The sequence below is a fragment of the Micrasema longulum genome, unplaced genomic scaffold (genome assembly GCF_059751315.1).
Source record: "Micrasema longulum isolate JH-2025_06_02 unplaced genomic scaffold, ASM5975131v1 h1tg001391l, whole genome shotgun sequence".
NCBI classification, from domain to species: domain Eukaryota; kingdom Metazoa; phylum Arthropoda; class Insecta; order Trichoptera; family Brachycentridae; genus Micrasema; species Micrasema longulum.
Window position 1 is genome coordinate 169,229 of NW_028278577.1, and position 20,480 is coordinate 189,708.

Here is a 20,480-nt window from a genome sequence, read left to right on the forward strand (position 1 = left end):
ATGATCGAGAGGGGAGACTACACTTACGGAGAAATGGAGTCAATGTTAAAAATCTCAAGTCTACAAAAACGTAGAAATATCGTTGACTCCATATTCTTGTTTAATTTGCTGAATGGCTTAATTGATGTACCATCGTTACTGGAACAGGTGGCATTCGATGTTCCGATCTGCCGGTTGCGAAATAATAATGTGCTGTTCCTCGATCAACACAGCAACACACAAACTATGGCTCGCATGCACCAATGTCCCGATTGTGTCGTATTGTAAACTCGAGACAAGATCTGGAATTTTTTTGTGTAAGTCTTTATAGTTTTAAAAATTCACTAAGATTGACCGGATCTTGTCTTGGGGTAGTAATTTTTTTTTGTCCTAGCTTTAATTTTATTTAGTTGTATTTTATTTTATTAGTGCCTGTATTTATTATAAGAAATTGTATTTACCATCGTTAGAATGGATTGCATAAGTCCGTCAAATAAATAACCAAAAAAAATTTTTTTTTGGAGGTTGCTATCTTTGCTTCCAATGCTCTCAAATACCACACCACATCTGCTGTGTCATCATTTTTGCCATCAGACACATTAAAAAATAAACAATTTATCGGTCAGATCATCAAATAATGCAATTTCACATTTCCTATACTTAGCTTTAGACATTGTCAATGCAATTTCACATTTCCAACACTTAGCTTTAGACATTGTCACTGTTTTCTTCTGTAAACAAAAGCTTACTGCTATTAAGGCTTCTAGTCTTGATGCTAATTTGAGTCTTGCCACTAAGACCAGACTAGGAGACGCGAGATACACCAGCAAAGGCTGCCTGCCTATAATAATAATGATTTTTTCAAATTAGAGTTCAAAATCAATGCCACTATCTGGCACAGAACTATAGTAAAAATTGCGTTTTTCATTGTAACGACGATTTCCTTTGCAGACCCTGGCTCACACCCTCCAGGGTCTCGGGCAGGACGAGGGCATGTACCAGCAGTACATCCCGCTGGCTCTGCACCTGGCCGAGGAACACTTCCTGGGCCACGCGTCCCGCGATGTGCAGCTGCTCATCGCGTGCTGTATCGCCGATGTTCTGCGTGTCTACGCGCCTGAGGCCCCCTACAAGGAACAGGACCAAGTTAAGGTGGGAGAAACATTGACTATCAAATTGAGTTTCTTTACTGCCGTGTTGTTCAACCGTTTTGAATACGCGGTTCCTTTGCGAGTAAAAAAATCTGGTGACCCCTTAGAACCTTAATTTTATTATACTTTCAGATTTTAATGATGACGTATTTTTCAATTGAGACCATATTGTCATGATGCATGTGATTTTCTTCAACTTTACATGAGATTGGTTCAAATATTTTTTTACGCTTTATATCATAACTCGATAAATTATATAGATTTTTTTATCAAATCTGGAATAAAAAATCTTTATAAAAACTAGTTGGTGATTTGGTTCAGCCGGATGAATGTCACCCACGTGATAAAGGTTTCAGCTCTTTTACTTCACAAAAGTCAACAGATGGAAGAGTTGAGGAAATGTGGATGTTCAAACATGGTCAGAGTGGCGAATGTTACACAGTGTGTAAAGTGGCCACTTAAACCAGCCAACGACAGGTCATAAGCCCTGTAAATGCCTAGACTTCCATATTCCCTTCTCAAAAATGTTTTTCCTCTCTGTTGAAATAAATTTAAATATGAACAACTCCCTTAGGGAGGAAATCCAGCCAGTCTGCAAGCATTTGGACATAATCAAACATTGTTTTATAAAACCTTTTCATGATCAAATGTAAAAGAAAATCAATGTCACATTTTTCACACATCTGTCGTTCTTAGATCGCTACGATATTATTATTAATCAAGAAATCAAGTGTAAGGAGCTGTCCCTCAGCAGCAAGATCTATAATAAGTCTTGGAAATTAATTCACATAAAATTGACATCTTTTGAATGAAGATAAAAATAAGAATATTCAGAGCTAGCATAAGAATCTTTAAATTTATTCATGCCATTCGTCTCACCCATCTAATGTTAACTAATGTTAGTCATTTGCGTCTTATAAATTGAATCACAATTCCACAAATTGAATGTAATTGTTTTTTTTTTGTTTTTTTATTTATTATTATTTTAGATATTATTTGGCTTCACCCATAGAATTAAGAATAGTCGAGAAGGAGCGTAGAATCATATTTGAATACATCGGACTGTATCCGAAAAACCCCCCACTTTGCTCCACTTTCGCCGCGCGCATGCGTGAAGTCGCCGCATGATGTTGCCAGATTGCGATAAATATAATCACAACACAAATGTAATATTTAAAAAAAAGGGAATTTGTTAAAACATTGAGTGACACAATAGAGTAGATAAGTAAAGGGTCATTTAATAAGAGTAATTGAATTAATGAACTTTGAACTTAAAAAATTAAACAAATTTTATTTTACATAAGGCGGATATTTTTATGTCATGTTAAATAATATTTGATGCCATTATGTTTTAAAGACAATGTTGGTCAAATGTCCACCACGGCGTTGTTTAATCCGAGAGGTCCAATTTTTGTTAGTTCTCTCATCAGATGAGCAAAGTAGCGTAAAAAATTGATAACCCTGGCAACACTAACAAAATGTCCATTTTGTTTTCTTCAACAATCTGAGGGATGGAAAAATAATTAAATTTTTATGAAATGCATATGCTACTTACATATGCATTTGCTACTTACACATGAAATGTGATCTCATCCTGTTTCTTTTTGATCCCAGCAGTATTTCTATACTTTAGAACGACACAACACGGCACAGTTTTTCTGTCTGTCTGTTTGATACGCATATGCGGTTTCTGGACTATTCTTAATTCTATGGCTTCACCAATTTGAGAACAGTTATTGGCTACAGGTGTTATTTTTTTATTAGATATGTTATTAATATTATTGTATAGCTGTATGTTCTCTTGAAATAAATATTTGATGTTTATTTTTGCAGATGATCTTCATGTTCCTCATAAAGCAGTTGTCTGGGCTGCGAGACCCCAAGGACCCGGCCTTCAAGCGCTACTTTTACCTGCTGGAAAACCTGGCTTATGTCAAGTCCTTCAACATGTGTTTTGAACTCGAGGACTGCCAGGAAATCTTCTGTGCTCTCTTCTCCCTCATGTTCAAGATTGTCAAGTATGTTTTTTATATATATTTTTTTCTAAGAACTGTCTTTTGACATTTGGGGAATCATTTAATTTTAATTCAGAATAATTTATTTTGATACTTTATGCCAACCAGTTTTTTCATATTTTATTTTTAAAATTGTAATACATCTGGAAATTGATACAATTTTCTAAAGTTCCCATTAACCTAGCTGAATAAAAAAATATCAGTAATAAAACAAGTCTAATTTAAAAGTTTTTTTTAAACTAAGACAGTGACATTATGTTTTAATTACAAGTATTGTCAATAAATTACATGAACGGAATAAATAAATGGCGTCATTTTTCAGTGACGATCACTCGAGCAAGGTGAAATCATTCATGCTGGACGTACTGTGCCCGCTCATCACGGAGAGCGATGTGGTGTCCAACGAGCTGCTGAACATCGTGCTCATCAACCTGGTGGAGCCCAACAAGAAGGAGAAGAAGAATGCCTATCTGCTGGCCAAGGAACTGGTGGTCAAGACCAGCGATACACTGGAGCCCTATATACAAACGGTACACCAATTTATCTTTATCAGCGGTGACTAACTGATCGACTGGTTGATCGTAGCTATGAGGGCTGTCGATCGCAACAACGCAAAGAAAAAATAAAGCTACAGAATGACAAAGACTTTTATAACTTTTTCAGCTACCTAGTTATATTTCAACTGTGACAAAATATTTTTTTAATCAAATGTATCATAATGTTGAAAAATACAGGCATCATCATTCCCTTTCCGCACTTAATGGTGCATAGGGCACAGCATTGATTACACCAATCACAGCATATCTTGATCATTTTTGTTACATGAAGATAAGCTGATCAGTCTTACACTTCAGGCACCAGTCCAGGGACTGTGAAATATTCTAGTGTGAAAGCACCCTTTTAAATAAATATTTCGGATCAACTATGTCGGGAATCGAACCCGAGACCTCTTGTATGGTAGGCTAATGCGCTGACCATTACACCACGAGGCTGACTGCTGAAAAACACAGTACTGAGTTTAAAATAGAACCAGTACAGTTGTATTGCATCTGTGACAAAATTATTTTTTCAATTTTTTTAATCAAATGTATGATTAAGTTGGAAAATTCAGTACTGAGTGTAAAATAAAACCAGTACCGTAGACGAGTCTTTTCGCTTTCTTGGAAGTCCTAGGTTCAAATACCATCAGATTTGGTGTGAAATATATGTTTTTAAACTACAATATTTTGGACTGGATTTTGTATCGTATGGCAGATGCTCGAGCTATGTTGTATTTGGTGTTCCAACCCGGTGCTCTATGCACCATTGTATGCAAATAGAGGTATGATGATGGTAGACCGCACTGGACACTAGAAAGGACACCTCTGGTCTAATCTAGTTGACCACCCTAGATCTATACAACCTAGAAAAACTCTGAAACGCTGTTTACAAATTATGAGGAACCTCAGCCCTACGGGAAATTGGATACAAAAATTGTTTTCTTGCGCGCGGTATAAATTGGAGCGTTAAATTGCACCGCAAAGTTTCTTGAAAATATATGAAAAAATAATTAAAAATATTTTAATAAAAACACACTACTTTGAACGACGTCACTGATTCATATGAACCAACTAATTATATGAGAGCTGTGAAGGATATCCGATTTGCTTACCGTAAACAAACCAATCTGAAGAAAAACCTCTGACGTTGCACGCGGAGTTATTTCAGAAATACAAAACTTTAAAAAATGAACTGAACTTCCTTATTGTAAAAACCAAATGTCTGAATAACTAATCAACCAAAGCATGGAATTAACTTAATTTAAATTAAGGACTCCTATATTCAGAGAAAATGGAATTTCCAAATTTATTACAAAAAGGAATGAGTGTATTACGGCATGCCTAAAAGTATAATGCGCATATGTACAACTCCCAGTTCACGGGCGTGGGACGTTTTTTTCCGGCCGGCGCAAATATCGAGTTTCTATCGTACTTAATTCGTCCATAAGCTTAAAACATCTATCGTGTGTGTGATTTTTGGCAGTTTTTTTTTCATATTAGATAAATGATATTAGCGGGCATTCTCTCTTTCAAACACATTCATTTACCATTTGTCCTTTGTATACAGTTCTTCAACCATGTCCTGATCTTGGGCAAGGAAGAGAAGACTCTCCCAATATGCAGCAAGGTGTATGAGCTGATCTACGAGCTGAACCTCTGCTGTCCTTCTGTGCTCCTGGCAGTGCTTCCCCAACTGGAGTGCAAATTGAAAAGTGCTCACGAAGTCGAACGGTTCTGTGAGTGTCCTCAACCTTTTCTTTTCTTTAATTTTGTGCATTTACCACTTAACATCTTGTGTTTTAAAAATCATTTTAAAGAATATTTTTATAATAAATTAATATATTGGAATGTTAATAAACTAAATGCTGAAATCATTCTAGCTATATTGGGTGAATAGTGTGATACCCAACCAGCTGAATATTTAGTATAGAGTATAGGTATATTTTGCATCACTCGGTGATTCAAACCAATCAAGTAGGTGTACAACTTTGCTTCTGCCGTTGTTTTTTCCAAAACAGTGTTCCATCGGTTGGCTAATTATAACATTTAGGCTTTTCCTCAGTTAATTCTTTTTTTTTTTTCGAGGTCTTCAGCTCAACCAACCAACAGATCTTCTTACATATTTATAGTAAACAACAGATATATTGTATAAACTCAGAACCAATAGCAGATTTCCACAAATTGTACAAAGTTAGTAAAGAAAATATATCTACAAATCCTGGCCTGAAATGTGTATTGTTATTTAACTAAGTAATTCTGTAGTCAACTAGTCAGTCCGCACACACTCTGCAGTATTGTAGAGAAGTGATTCCATGGTAGGTGGAGGCAGCGAGAGTAAATTTGTTCTGAATGTTTTCTATTCTTGTTAGACAGGGTGCAGCAACTAACTTTGCTGATTTGTATTTGGCGCCAAGCGTTAAGGGGTAGTCGTAGAAGGGTGAAGTTGGTCTCGTTCGAAAGAGGTCTAAAAGTTTTATTTTTCACCTCGGCAGTACCACCATTCAGTGGACCGGTGAGCAGCCCGCGTTTGTCGTCGAAGCGTTCATTCAATCAGCCGCTCCGTTACTGCCACTCAACGTGCCTTCCGCACTCAGTTCGACCTGGAGGGCGGGTTTCCGGTCGGCAATCGATCGTTTCATGGGTGGACAGATTTAGGGAGAGTTTCAATGTGCTACCAGGAATATTGAACAGAAGGTATGTTGAGTGGCGATAACGGAGCGGCTGTTGGAAAAGAACGCTTTGATGTCAAACGCGCACTGCTCACCGGTCCTACTGCATGGCGATTACTGATGAGGTGGCAAATGAAACTTTAGGACCTCCCCTTTCGAATAAGACCAACCCCACCCTTCTACGACCTCCTCTAAATGCATGGCACCAAATACAAATCAGCTGTTAGATGCGTATTCCAAGTGGCTTCTAACAATCGTATAATATAATAAAATTAGAGCCTTGGTGTCCAACAGTCTATTCTCATTATGTAGTCTAGCGGCGGCAAGCATCTCACTCATCTCAGTGTTGTGAAAGCTTGTGTAAGGCTCTTTAACTACTGTCAAAGCAGATATTCCTATCCCTAAAACTTCAATATGTGCACTTCTCAGGCGCTGTTGCTTTGTTGGCACGCATGTTCTCCGAAAAGGACTCGAACCTGGCGCGTATGTATCCCGCCCTCTGGAGGGCCTTCCTGGGCCGCTTCAACGACATCTCCGTGCAGATCCGCATCAAGTGCGTCCAGTACTGCATGCACTTCTTGGTGCACCACCCGGACCTGCGCAAGGACATCACCGACACCCTCAAGATGCGTCAACACGACGGGGAGGAGCAAGTCAGGTAAGATATCTAATACTGTCTGAGTGTGTCCAGTACTGCATGTTCTTCCAGGAGCACCCCAACCTGTGAAACATCAAAAACAGTTTTAAATATTTAATGCAGAAAAGCATGGCAAGACAAATTCAACAAATACTTAAAGGTGGCCGTGTCAAGTCGGAATAATCAGCGCGCGTGCATAAGAAGATGTATGAATGTAGAGGAAGCGAGATCTGTATGCAAAGACAGAGTGATATGGAATACTATCCTCTACTATTTTCAGTGATTTCACTAAAAATATTTTTATATTTTTTCCAACAATATTATGTAATCTGTTTTTTTTATTTGATTTAACAGCAAAAAAAAAAACGTAAATAGAATTTTAAATTTGCATAAAATAACATACAATAATTTTTCCCCTAAATGTTGGAAAATTCCTTTTATACTGTATCACTTTTTTCTATGATATCACTAAAAGCAACTGTCATATAGATCGCGGCAAAAAATTTCCACTTTTATGACAACTTTTGAAACCATCTTTTCATAACTTTAAATATTTCTATTGTTATTTTATTTTATTTTATTAACATAAACGGCAAATCTGCCTTTTACAAACATTTATTATATTAACACATTGGCTTAATATTTTTTTTTTTTTTTTAAAACATGAATTTCCTTATACCCAAGATTTATAAAAAAAACATTAAACCTAAAATCATACAAGATTTACATTTGAAAAATTAACCTAAAATTATGTTATGTTTTAACCCTTATACTGCTAAACAACGATATATCGTTGTTGTTAATCCCTATCATAAAGTTCTAACTAGACTGATGCTGACGTCATAATCCCCAAAAAGGGTAAATGAATTCGGGAACTGCTTGTTGCACTTAACCGTCAGTGGTTTTAAAACATTTTCAAAACATAAAATTACTTATTCGACGGGTTATTATTTAGTTTCGTACCTATTTCAGCCCTACGAAAAATTTAATCTAAAAAATGTTTTCTTACGCGCAGTAAAAATTTAAGCATTAAATTGTACAGCAAAGTTTCTTGAAAATGAATAAAAAATCATTTTAAAATATTTTAATCAATATTTTAATGAAAACGAACAGCTTTGAACGACGTCACTTGTTCATATGAATCAACCAATGATAAGAGGGTTGTGTAAGAATTCCGGTTTGCTAATCGTCAATGGACCAATCAACAGAACTAACCGAGAAGAAGCGGAAGAGAACTTGCGACGTCACACGCAGATTAATGTCAGAAATACAAAACTTTAAAAGACCGTAGCGCTGATAATACGATACAAAAAAATTGAAAAAAAAATCTTTGTCTAAAAACATTTTTTTTTAAACCACTAAACACCCTCATTATAAATTTACTTGTGATGTTTAAATTTGCAGTGCTTTTAAGAAAAGAGAAACGACTAAACACAGGAAACTTCTAGCTAGTCGGGACCTGAAACAGTGAACTTTTTTACATTCCAAAAACAGTGAAAAAAATAAATCTATGTTAATTGTTAGATTTTGAATCACTTATATGATATTTGAGGAAAATAATTATATTTGGTGTTTTCCCCGCTATTAAACCCAAGTCAGTGATTACGAAAATATTGATGTACTTCCTTATTCATTAGAATAACTAATTGAATACTTTACCTTTAATACAATAACTCTTATCTAGTGAGGTCCCTATATCACCGGAAAACCCCATAATTAAGAATATAAACAAATAAGTAAAGAGCCATAAAACATAAAAATAATTCACCATGGAACCTAATGATTGTCAATTAGAACTATGAATATTAAAAAAATCATTTGTTAATTTATTATAATGGGTACCCACAGTAATGGTAAATCAAAATGATTTAGCTGTTCATTAGGTAGTAATTATTACTCTACTAACAAAACGTAATTATTACTATACAAACTCTATTCTACAAACAAAACGTAAATGAGGTATATCAGCTCGATATTGATCCAAAAATACTTCAGAAAAAGCTTCTTCGATTTCGTGCTCTTCGTAAGAGTCATATTTTAAATTATTATCACTATCACTTAAAAAAATATCGTTATTGTCATATTCACTTTCGGAATAGGTTGAGCTGCTAAGCCTCCGAGTTTCTCGGCGAGGTACTATTATTTCTTCTTATCACTTTCACTATCCGTTATCATTTTGAATGATATATTTTGTAAATTTATTCATAATAAAAAGGACGCTTTGCAGAGTTAAATTGTTAGTTAGAGTAACAAAGTAAGATTAAAAATATGTAAATGTAAAAAATATGTAATTTACCTCAGCTGTTTTTAATTTCGGCAACTGTTGTCTATCTCGCTCAATCCATTATGCGTGAACTAGCTATTAGTGTAACGGAATATTTTTCTTAGAAGTGATATCAATTTGTGAGACAGTTGTACAAAAACATTATTTTTTTCAAATTAAAATTATATTATAACAACTACCAAGAAATAATATCACTTCTTAGTAAATTTACCGGTTACCTTTAAGTTTCAATCTAAATAACTCCCTACAAACATTTGGACATACTCAAAATATTGTTGATTAAAATAACTTACATAAAAATTTAAAGTATTTGTAGGCATTGCTTAAGAGGTGAAATAGTTTATCCAGATGAAACTCACCGACATCAATAAAGGTTTCAGCTCTTTTAGTTGGCAAAAGTCAACAGATGGAAGAGTTGAGGTAATGTAAAAAAAATCATGAATGTGGATGTGTAAACGTACCCAGAATAGTGAATATTTTGCAGTGTGTAAAGTGGTGATTTAAACCAGCCAATGACAGATCATAAGTCCTGTAAATGCCTAGACTTCCATATTCCCTTGGCAAAAATGTTTTCCCTCTCTGTTGCAACAAATTTCAAGATATATTTTACTCAATTTTTGTTAAGATGCATTGATGGAAGTGGTAGGTTTGATAATATATAACAGAGCACTTTGCCCCGCAATCAACAAAAAAACTGTCATAATTATTTCTTTTCAATAATAACAATGTGCCTTGAGATTGCATTACGAGATCAGTTTTGTTTGTTTTTATTTTCAATTAAGAAAGGGTTTACAACCGCTGTACGAAAAATGTCTATTTGCGGCACGAAATGTCTATCTTGCTCACTCCATTAGGCTTGAATGAGATATTTATGAAATGGAAGATTTTTCTTGGAATTGCTATTAATTGATAAAACAGTAGTGTGTTGGAAAACAACGTATTCGATAAAATATTTTTAAAATGTATAAATAAGAGGATTTCTGATTAGATTCTTGAAAAACTGCGTAGCAGCGTAAGGGTTAAACATCGCAATTTAATGATATTAAAACTTTATTGTTTCTAAACGTTTAGCATTAAAAGTTGCAACAAAGATAGAGAACATTTTAGAGAAGGAAATGTGAAAGAAAAATGTACAAACATTTGGACACACTGAAAATATTGTTAAACTGTGGTAATTAGTTTTAACACTCCTGAATAATTTAGGATTTCTTGCAATTAAAAGTTTTAAGATCGTTAATTGTTTTCACTTGTATCTTATTATCAAAATGTGCAACAATTCTTTTTATCTAGATACGAGGTAGTGATGGCAATTGTAACTACGGCCCAGCGCGATTTCGAGGTGGTCTCCCAGTCGGACGACCTGCTGGACTTTGTGAAGGAGAGGACCCTGGACAAAAAGTTCAAGATCCGCAAGGAGGCCATGGCCGGGTTGGCCATGATCTACAAAAAGCACCTCATGGATCCGAACGTGCCACAGGCCACCAAGAAGGCTGTCATGTGGATCAAGGACAAGATATTGCACGGTATGTCTATATAATTTTGTTGGTTGTTGATAGGGTGGAGCTTCTACCCCAGTTAGCGATGATACAATAAACGAAATTGATGGTCATATGTGTATTTATTACATGTTAAATAAAATACAGATCTTGGTTATAAAGTGGGAGAGTAATGGCGATAACTTAATTGAATTGACTGTCTGATGTGATGTTACCATGCCCTGTGTAGTCCTTCTATAGGTCATGTCGGTTTTTTAAAAAAAAAAATATTGATTTTACACGCCCATAAGGCTTTTACATACATGAAAGTTATATAAAATATGAGTATATAAACAACATAAAATTTAAAAAATACAATATAAAGCAACAAAAGATAGAACAGTGTTTAGAAGTAAAGTTGGTATAAAAAAAGATGAGTATATAAACAACATAATTTTTTTAAAAATTAAAATCTTTTTAATAAAGAAATAAAAGATAGGAACAGTGTTAAAAGAAGTATAGTTGGTATAAAATAAAAAGATGAGTGTATTAACAACATAAATTTTAAAAAATACAATATAAAGTAAATAAAATATAGAACTGTGTTTAGAAATTTAGTTGGTTTTAAAAAAAAAAAAAAAATTATAATAATATTTTTTATTTTTAAATAAGCTAAAGAAATGCAGTTAAAGGTTTTAAGCAGCTAGGTACATAATGTTATAAAATACAATATGAACAGAATATTAAGTTCCGAACAGAATATTGATGTCTCTTAAGGCGGGGGTGAAGTTAATGCACTCCAGAACGTTGCAGTGAATTTATCATCCGATTTCATTATTGAGTTAAAGTCTTGCACAATATTTTGTGTTGTGTTAAATAGCTATGTTGTTTTTCTTTGGTCGATGCTCTAGATTTCTGGTAAAGTCGTTTGGTGCGTGTGTGTCATTGATCAATGGACCCTACATGTCAATTCAAAGCATACATTAAGAAGTTTGTTTCTTGAAATTTTTGGTTGAGGCGTAAAGTTATCGGTGTATTTAAATTTCGAAATTGACCAATAAACTGCTTGCATTCCATTAAATTTATTAGCGCGAATTAATTATTCCCATCAAAGAAACAAGCGATACCGCATATATCCCCAAATCCAATACAGCGGATGATATGTACACGATTTGTACATACATACAATACGGCGAATATGCCATGCGTAACTGCCACTGTTTACGTCTAATAGATACATACGATAATAAAAACAGATTTTTTAATGTAAATGAACAACACAGAATATACATCATTGATTTTTTTAAATAAATTCACAAGGTTTTTTGTCCTCCTGAACATTTTGACAAACAGTTCTTCCGCTGTATTGAACTTACACAAACAAACAAACAAACCATCACGCCGTTTCCCGTAGGGTAGGCAGAGAGGATATAATGCCATAACACTCTATCTTGGCATACAGACCTCGCTTCCTCTACATTCATACATCTTCTCATGCACGCACGTCGATTATTCCTACTTTTGACATGTCCATCTTCAAGTATTTGATGGACTTGATCGTGCCATGTCTTTCTCAGTCTTCCTCGTTTTCTGCATCCATCAACATTTGTATTGAACTTTTCTGAGAAACGGTAGCCTGGACCAAAAAACACTGAACATATGTTAGCAGATAATATGTTTTTAGGCATATGCTTGTTATTTGGTGAAAATTAAAATATTTCGTGTTTGTTTATTTTAAGCCTTGTCAATGGAACAGTTATGTTCTGAAACCGATCGAAATATAAAATTTACTTTAGTGATTTTTCACTATTATATTTTTCAACGTGGAAACACAAAGTTAGTGCTTCAAATATTAATTTTAAGTATTTGTACATTTAAATATATAATGATTTTTCAAAGCAAAACGTGATTTGAAATATAAATAGTGGTTAATTACAATAATAAAAATACGTATATACATTTTTATTATAGTTTTATTCCACTTTTAAACCAGGTCACTGGTAAAAATTAATAAATAAAAGTAGAATAAAACTATATAAGTATTTTTATTATTATAATTAAAAATGCAGTTCCACCAAGAAATGTTAGTAGAAAAACTCTATATATAAATGATGGTATTTGTATTAAATTCTAGGCTACTACATGACCACAATGGAAGACAGATTATTAGTGGAGCGCCTCCTGAACACGTCTCTAGTCCCGTATACTTTACCCGTTGCCGAACGCATGAAGAAACTCTACTATCTCCTCGGGAATATTGACGAGAACGCCACCAAGGCTTTTGTGGAACTTCAGAAGCATCAGCTGGCGTGAGTAACCCGCAATTCTATTATTATTATTATAGATAACTTATATAGCGCCATTTTCGTAATATAATACCTCAAGGGCGCTTTACATAGTAATTATATAGATAAATTAAATTAAATGAAGCTTTTAAATTTGTAATTTAATTAAAACAATTTATTTGGTTGTCACATGCTACGGATTTATTCAAATGATTTAGAGAACCAGTGGGTTTTAAGTTTTTTCCGAAACATCACTTCACTTTCACAGCCTCGCACCTCTGCTGGGAGAGAATTCCATGCCATAGGGCCTGCGACCGCAAATGCGCGTTCATTAAATTTAGTGCGCTGTTTGCGTAGAGGTATAATAACTTTTCCTCTCGCCGTAGACGTAGCTGATCTAAGCGTGAGACGCCTGTCAGCTAGTTCATCTGGAATGCATAGTTCCCTTAGATATTCCAGAGCAGAGTTGTGCAGTGATTTATACATAAACCAACAGAGTTTGTATTCAACCCTCTGTGGAAAACGTAGCCAGTGTAATTCCTGAAGTAGTGGAGTGATATGACTGAACTTAGAGATTCCGAAAATAAGTCTCGCTGCAGCATTCAATACAGTATGTAGGCGAGTCATTTTGTTCATTGGTAGACCTGCATAGATACCACTACAATAATCGACTCTAGACACTACAAACGCATTTATTAATTGACGGGCGGCATCAACCGGCAAATTTTTTCGTATGCATTTAATTTGTCTCAGCTGATAGAAGCATGAACTTATCGTTCTACTAATTTGAGCGTCAAACGAAAAGTCAGAATTGAGTAAAACTCCCAGTAGTTTAACGGTGGGTAAAGCGGTACTCCCTACATTGGGTAGGGCCGTATCCTGGATCAAATTCTGTCGTCTGGCTGAAGCCACCCATAGTTAATCCGTTTTTGATGCGATTCTAATCCGATAACCACAGGTGACTCCTGACGAAAAATTGCCAGAATCCACTCGGCGGACACAGGTGGGACCGACTGCATTTGCTTGTTATAAACATTACTCGTCATACCAGAGAATGGTTTTTTTCAATGCATTACCATTGTCGCCAAGTAAACAAATGTAACATGACATTCGTAAGAATAACATAAGTTTTAAATTGCCATAAGATGGCTGGTTCCTGAGTTCCCAAAGCTTGAATTTTTTTGCATGCAATTTCAACCATATGTGTGATGCTTTTTCAATGTTGTTGGCAAAAACACCTATTACTGACATCATCAGTCCTTTCACCCTTTATAGGATAGGATACCTATTTTGTACTTATTTGTTTATAAATTTGTATAAACCACTTTAATTTATTTTTTTTATTACACTTCGACCTGTTTTGAGGTTACTACCTCATCGTCAGGAATTAACTAACTTATAATTACACGCTTTGCTATTTATATAATAAAATATTGTATGAAAGAGACAGAAAATTGAAAGAAAGAGAGAGAAAGAAGATAAAATAAATCATAACGGGAATAGTTTTAAAAGAGGACTTGAAGTTAAATTTAATTGATTATTTATTATTTAAAGTTTTTGATTAATGGCTTTACTAATTTAATGGCTTTCTTGTCACAAATGTCAACTAATATTTCTTCATTACGCCCGAGATCTTACTATTTCCGCGAGCATTCCAAATTCGACTTTATTTGCTTTTTAAAATCTTTCATTGTGTTGTATGTCTTTCTCAGCGTCCGTCGCAGCGTGGCCGAGTGGGTGGAGCTGCACAAGCGCGGCGTATCGGCGGGCGCTCTGAAAGAGGTCCAGGCGCGAGTGCACCAGATCAGCTCCAAGTTCCTGCCGGAGCCGGTCAAGGCGCAGGAGTTCCTCACCAAGTTCTCCGCGCACATGCGCCACGACCCGGCGCTTCTGCGCGGCATGGAGGCCATCGTCAGCCCCGACGTCAGCTGCGAGACCTGCGTCAGGACCACGGTAACACACAACATGTCACTATTTCGTACATGAGGGGTTACAAGCCAAAATGCCACTGTCCATGATCATGATCATGATCACTGTTTTTGGGAAAACATAGAAAAATAGTAACGAAAATACTTTTTTTAAAAACAAATATTTGTTCATTTGACAACATACAGTCATATAAAAAAAAACAATCATCTCATATTAAAAATGAATTGACCAATTAAGTTATCATAAATTACCATATCTACTTATAGAAAACAAAAATACAATTAGTAAAATACGAGTTATGAGCTAAAATTAAAAGTATAGATGTTTTTTTTAAAATGGAATGTGTAAATCTATTTATTTATTATTTTGTCAGTTAGGTAAAATTCATTAGGTACAGATTAATTAAAACATGTGTAAAAATTATTTTTTTCTACAATCTCTAGCATATTGCTAAATGTTTAAGATTGTAGAATTCCGTACCTCAGAGGAAAACGGATGCAAATCCAGAATTTGATGAAATGACATTTCGATTTGCGTATCCACTTTGTGATCATGTCCATTGGTTTTGAAGAAATGTAGGTCTTGTAATGAATAAACCAATGTATTAAGATACTGAAAATACAAATTAATGCTTCAATTATTAGAAACCACTTAGAGAAAGTAGAGATTCTTTAGGCTTCTTTTAAACATTTGACGTAAGGATTTGCATCCGTCTACCTCTGATGTGCAGAATTTCACTCACTACAGTTTTCCAAGAGATTTTTGAAAAATATAAAACTTATTGACATAAAGTCAATTTAAATTGTAAAAACAAATTTTTTCGATATATTTGCTTTTCTCTTCAGGCAGACGAAAAATACGGTTGCACAATGAGTTTTTCTGGGGTCCGTTTTGTCGCTGCAAAATTTATTTGGTATTTTTAAACACATACAGTAAAACCCCCTTTTTACGTTTTTCAAGGGAGCAAGAATAAAAAGTGTAAAACTGAGGAAAACGCTAAAGTGAGGAAATGAAAAATGTATGGAAAAAATAGGAATAACATTACATATACTTAGGAATTTTATTATTATTTGTGTACATATACTTTCAGAAAAATTGTAAAAACGGTGATAAGTGGAAATTGACAATATTTCTTTTACCTTTTTTCAATGATTTCACTAAAAATATTTTTATATTTTTTAAAACCATATTATGTAATCTATTTTTTATTTGATTTAAAAACAGCATGTTAAAATTATTTTATGTGTAAATAAAAAAAAACTAAAATAGAATTTTGAATTTGCATAAAATAACATAAAATATTTTTTCCCCTAAATGTTGGGAAATTTTATTTATACCGTATCACTTTTTTTTCTATGGCATCACTAAAAACAACTGTCATATAGTTCGCGGGTTTTTAAACCATCTTTTTTATATCTTTAAATATTTATATTGTTATGTTTTAAACATCGCAATTTAATGATATTAAAACCTTATTGTTTTTAAACGTTTGTCAGCTGTGTATCATGATTTGTACAAGTCAATGTGACGTTTTTGTTCAAATGAAAACTAAGACTAACCCTAAAGGAAGACACTTGAACAAAAAGGTCGATTACACTGGAACTGATTTGAATTTAGGTTAAGACAATAATTTATCCTTTATTAGTTTTTTACCTGTTTTTATTCTTCATTCGCATGGCACACGCAGTGGCGCGCGGGTCGCGGCATCATTATTACGACATAACTTTGGATTTTTGACACATCAAATAATTTAAGAAATTTTTTAAGGGGGAATATTTGTATAAGAATGTATGAAGAAAAATGGGTCCTGAATATTTCAGTGTAAATACCTGGAATACGTAAAGTGGAAGAACGTAAAAACGAGGTTTTACTGTATTACACTAAGTCTAAAGCGTTTTCAGTGGGACACTTTTTTTGATACAAGTTTATTTTACACAATTTTATATTATACATATTTATTTATTGCCTTTTAACAGACACTTTAAAGTATTTAGCAGATATTTCTTCAGTTCTTTTTTTTAAATTGAAGATCTTTTATGTTAATGATAGTTTGCAGTAGATCATTGAACATCCTTGGAATAATGCAATTTAATATTATGCCAGGGTTATGGGTACAGTAGATTTGAAAAAAATTGTCACCTTATAAAAAAAAAATATATATTTAAATATATTTATTTATTTTATTTATTCATATTTTTTCCATTTCAAACTATGTTTAATAATAATCATAATGTGACCTCACTGGGGTTACCCGTGCCGAGGACACTTAACAATATACTTTTTTTTTAAATATTTTTACATTTGAGAATAAACAAAGAAGACTTAATAAACAGAGATAATTGACAAAATGTTTAGACAGTTTTAAACACTACGTATTTATGTTTATAATTAATATATGTACATCTATATTATTTATATTACAATATGCACAATGAAAGAAAAAAAACATAACATAAACTATACATTTGTGGAGCAGTTGATTCAATATTGGTTTGGGCGAATGAGACAATCCATTTTACTTGTAGCTAGCTTTATGTGCTGTGTGATTTTGCCAATCTTAAACGCCGTGTATTATTCCAGGCGGCTGTACTTAAGAAGTTGGGCCAGCCCATAATGACCAACCTGTACTACAACACCGTGAAGATGCTCCTGGAGAGGGTCAGCTCCGTCATGATCGACCACGAGGCTCTGCGGATCCTCATCTCCTACGTGGAGGACTGTCTGCGCGGGGGAAACATCATCGACGAGGCCTCCCTCAACCCCAGCACTGCCGGGGAAAGGGGCCTCAGGCTACTTGTGGTTAGTAACATTATGTGTTCCACGTGCCTTGCCCATCGCAGCCCCCCTATTATGCTGGGCTCATTGTAGATGTCATAGACTTCTTTGTTGAACCATATTCTCCAAACTCCGTTTTCCTGCACAGCTCTTAAATACCTTTCTTAGTATTTTCCTCTCAAATATGCGGAGAGATTTCTCATCTTTTTTAAGTGGAAGTGTACCAAGTATTTTAGTTTATAACATAGGTTCTCAAACTTATTTCATCTACCGTCTACATTGAGAATGATAATTTTTCTAAAGCCCCCCAAATTTCAATCAAAGCGCATCTTAAAAACAGCTGTTGCAATTATTTTTTTAAGCGTCTCTTATCCTATTTCTAAATTCAAACTTACATTTTAAGAGTTTTTTTTTTCGATACTGATAAGGACAGGTATGAAGAAGAAGAGGTATGAAGTTATAAATTTAATATTACAACCAGAATTATCTTCTTTTAAAAATAAAAAAAATACGATTCTATAAAAAAATGTTTCAACTAAAATATTTCAATAAATATTTTTTTTTAAAGTATTACCGAAGGCATAATTTTACATAGAAATAAAGGAAAATGTCACAAAAATGTATGTCATTTAAAATGCTTGTATTTCTTTTCAAAAACAAAAAAATTGTTCAATTTATTATCTTGAAATTATTACAACAATTTAGTTCGATACTTAGTCTTTATTGAGATCCCATATACCTTAGCTAAGTCTAAATTTAAAATGGCATAATCTGCCGGTCTAAAAGTAATTATATTTTAGTTACATAAAATTTTTAAGTATATTTTTTAACAAAAATTCCTTTAAAAATTCCTTTAAAAATTATTATTTTGAACTAATTTATGTTTTTTTATTATTGTGCGATTGAAAAAATCATTCGTTTGAAAATGACAAAATCGTATGATTTCCTCATTTTGCGTGCGTTTTACCAGACTAAGCCTTAATCCGAGCAATTAAAACGCATTTTCTTTATTAAAATTAAAATAAAGCATTATAAAACTTATCTAATGTGAAGAATGAATTTGATGCACTTTAACAAGTTTGTCAATATCAGGCTAGAATTTACTTAAAAATAGCCGTAAGTCGTCACATTTAGTAAAATGCAGTCGATTTTTGGCTAAATAAAACAAAAACGGTACGAATATAATTGAAATTATTTTAGTTTAAAATATGAGGAAAATATAATTTTACATCTTTTTTAAAATCAGCCATCGCCCCCATAGACTGCGACAACGCCCCCCAATTTTCTGTGAGCCTTCTACCGCCCCCTAAAAGCCTTCAGAGCCCACAAGGTGGGCGTTATCGCCCGCTTTTAAAAAGACTGATTTATAACAAGTTGTATTTGCCTGATAAAAAAAATTGTATTTTCAATTTCTTTCTGTTTACCATTATAGTCAATTAATTTTATGCAAGCAACTTTGTGTCTTATTTACAGTTTGCACCTTTTACATTAGTATCCGTATTTTATCAGCAGAATCGCGTACTGATGCATCCCTAATTTGTACGAATAAATGTTTGTTTGCTTTCCAGATGCTCTCGTTTGTGTTTCCGTCCCACTTCCTCCACGAGGACATCCTCATGCAACTGCTGGCCATGCTGGAGATGGACGAGGAGAGCGTGGCTCCGCAGATCCTGGCCGTGCTCACCTTCCTCGGGAAATACAAACCCCTCAGTCAGTACTCCAATCTCTGATAATTTATTTTATTTTGAATCGCTAGAATGATTTTTTTATTTTCCTCAAAATATACTAAATGTTGAAAAAAAGTGCTTTCCGGAATCTGGTAATCACAAACGCTAAAATAAAAATATATTTGTTAATAGACCATTAAACTAAGCCAATTTTTTTTTTCAATTTTTATGTATCGTATTATCAGCGCTAGGATTTTCAAAAGTTTTGTTTATCTGAAATCAATCCGCATGTGACGTCTCAAGTTCTCTTCTGCTTCTTCTCGGTCAGTTCTGCTATTGTTCCGTTGACGTACTATTTAATATTTTAAATAAATATCGTAAATATTTTTCATCTCTTATTGGTTGATTCCTATGAACTAGTGACATTGTTCAAAGTAGTTAATTTTTATTAAAATATTTTTTATTATTTTTTTTTCATACAGTTTTAAGAATCTTTGCCGTATAATTTAATGCTCTAATTTTTACTGCGCGTGAGAAAACATGTTTTTATATACAATTTCCCATAGGACTGAACTGCCTCATTGATTGGTTGATTCCTAATAACTTATGACATCATTCAAAGTATACATATATATTTTCGTACATTTATGACAAACTTTTCTGTACAATTAAATGCTGTTACTTTTACCGCATGTACAAAAATATTTTTATATCCATTTTCCCGTAGTGCAGATAACGGGACATTTTGGTGTCCTGAAACTGTGCTTTGGGACAAGACTGACTAACTAAAAATGGTATGCATGGTCAGGTTAGGTATCCGAGTACCTTCCTCATTTTACAATGAGTAAAAATAATACAAAAATATCTTTTATCTCAACGATAATTTCTTGTAAAATATACACTTTCTCTTTTATTACATATGATGTAATTTTACAGATGAAGCTTGCCCTAGCCTATTCCCCCGACTGACCATGTTATGCAAGGCGTATGCTGAGGTAGGAACCCCCAAACAAGCCAAGAACGCAGTCAGGTATGTCTTCTAACAACTTGGAATTATTGTAAATTTTTTTTTCCT

General features: G+C 33.9%; 2 protein-coding genes across 10 annotated transcripts in view; both read left to right on the forward strand.

Annotated features, from left to right (window-relative positions):
• The window catches only part of LOC148275553 (uncharacterized), a 97,834-nt gene that overhangs the window by 40,537 nt on the left and 36,817 nt on the right, over window positions 1–20,480 (forward strand). The gene's annotated exons all lie outside the window — the stretch shown is intronic.
• pds5 (cohesin associated factor B pds5) overlaps window positions 1–20,480 on the forward strand; it is a 42,475-nt gene that overhangs the window by 3,764 nt on the left and 18,231 nt on the right. For all 9 annotated transcript variants that reach the window (XM_088235536.1, XM_088235540.1, XM_088235542.1 and 6 more), the window contains exons 3-13: window positions 931–1,131; window positions 2,964–3,148; window positions 3,468–3,675; window positions 5,252–5,420; window positions 6,783–7,011; window positions 10,565–10,797; window positions 12,884–13,058; window positions 14,747–14,987; window positions 17,544–17,762; window positions 19,307–19,448; window positions 20,342–20,435. In XM_088235536.1, the coding sequence (XP_088091662.1) occupies window positions 931–1,131; window positions 2,964–3,148; window positions 3,468–3,675; window positions 5,252–5,420; window positions 6,783–7,011; window positions 10,565–10,797; window positions 12,884–13,058; window positions 14,747–14,987; window positions 17,544–17,762; window positions 19,307–19,448; window positions 20,342–20,435 (2,096 nt within the window). The remainder of the gene's footprint in view (window positions 1–930; window positions 1,132–2,963; window positions 3,149–3,467; window positions 3,676–5,251; window positions 5,421–6,782; window positions 7,012–10,564; window positions 10,798–12,883; window positions 13,059–14,746; window positions 14,988–17,543; window positions 17,763–19,306; window positions 19,449–20,341; window positions 20,436–20,480) is intronic.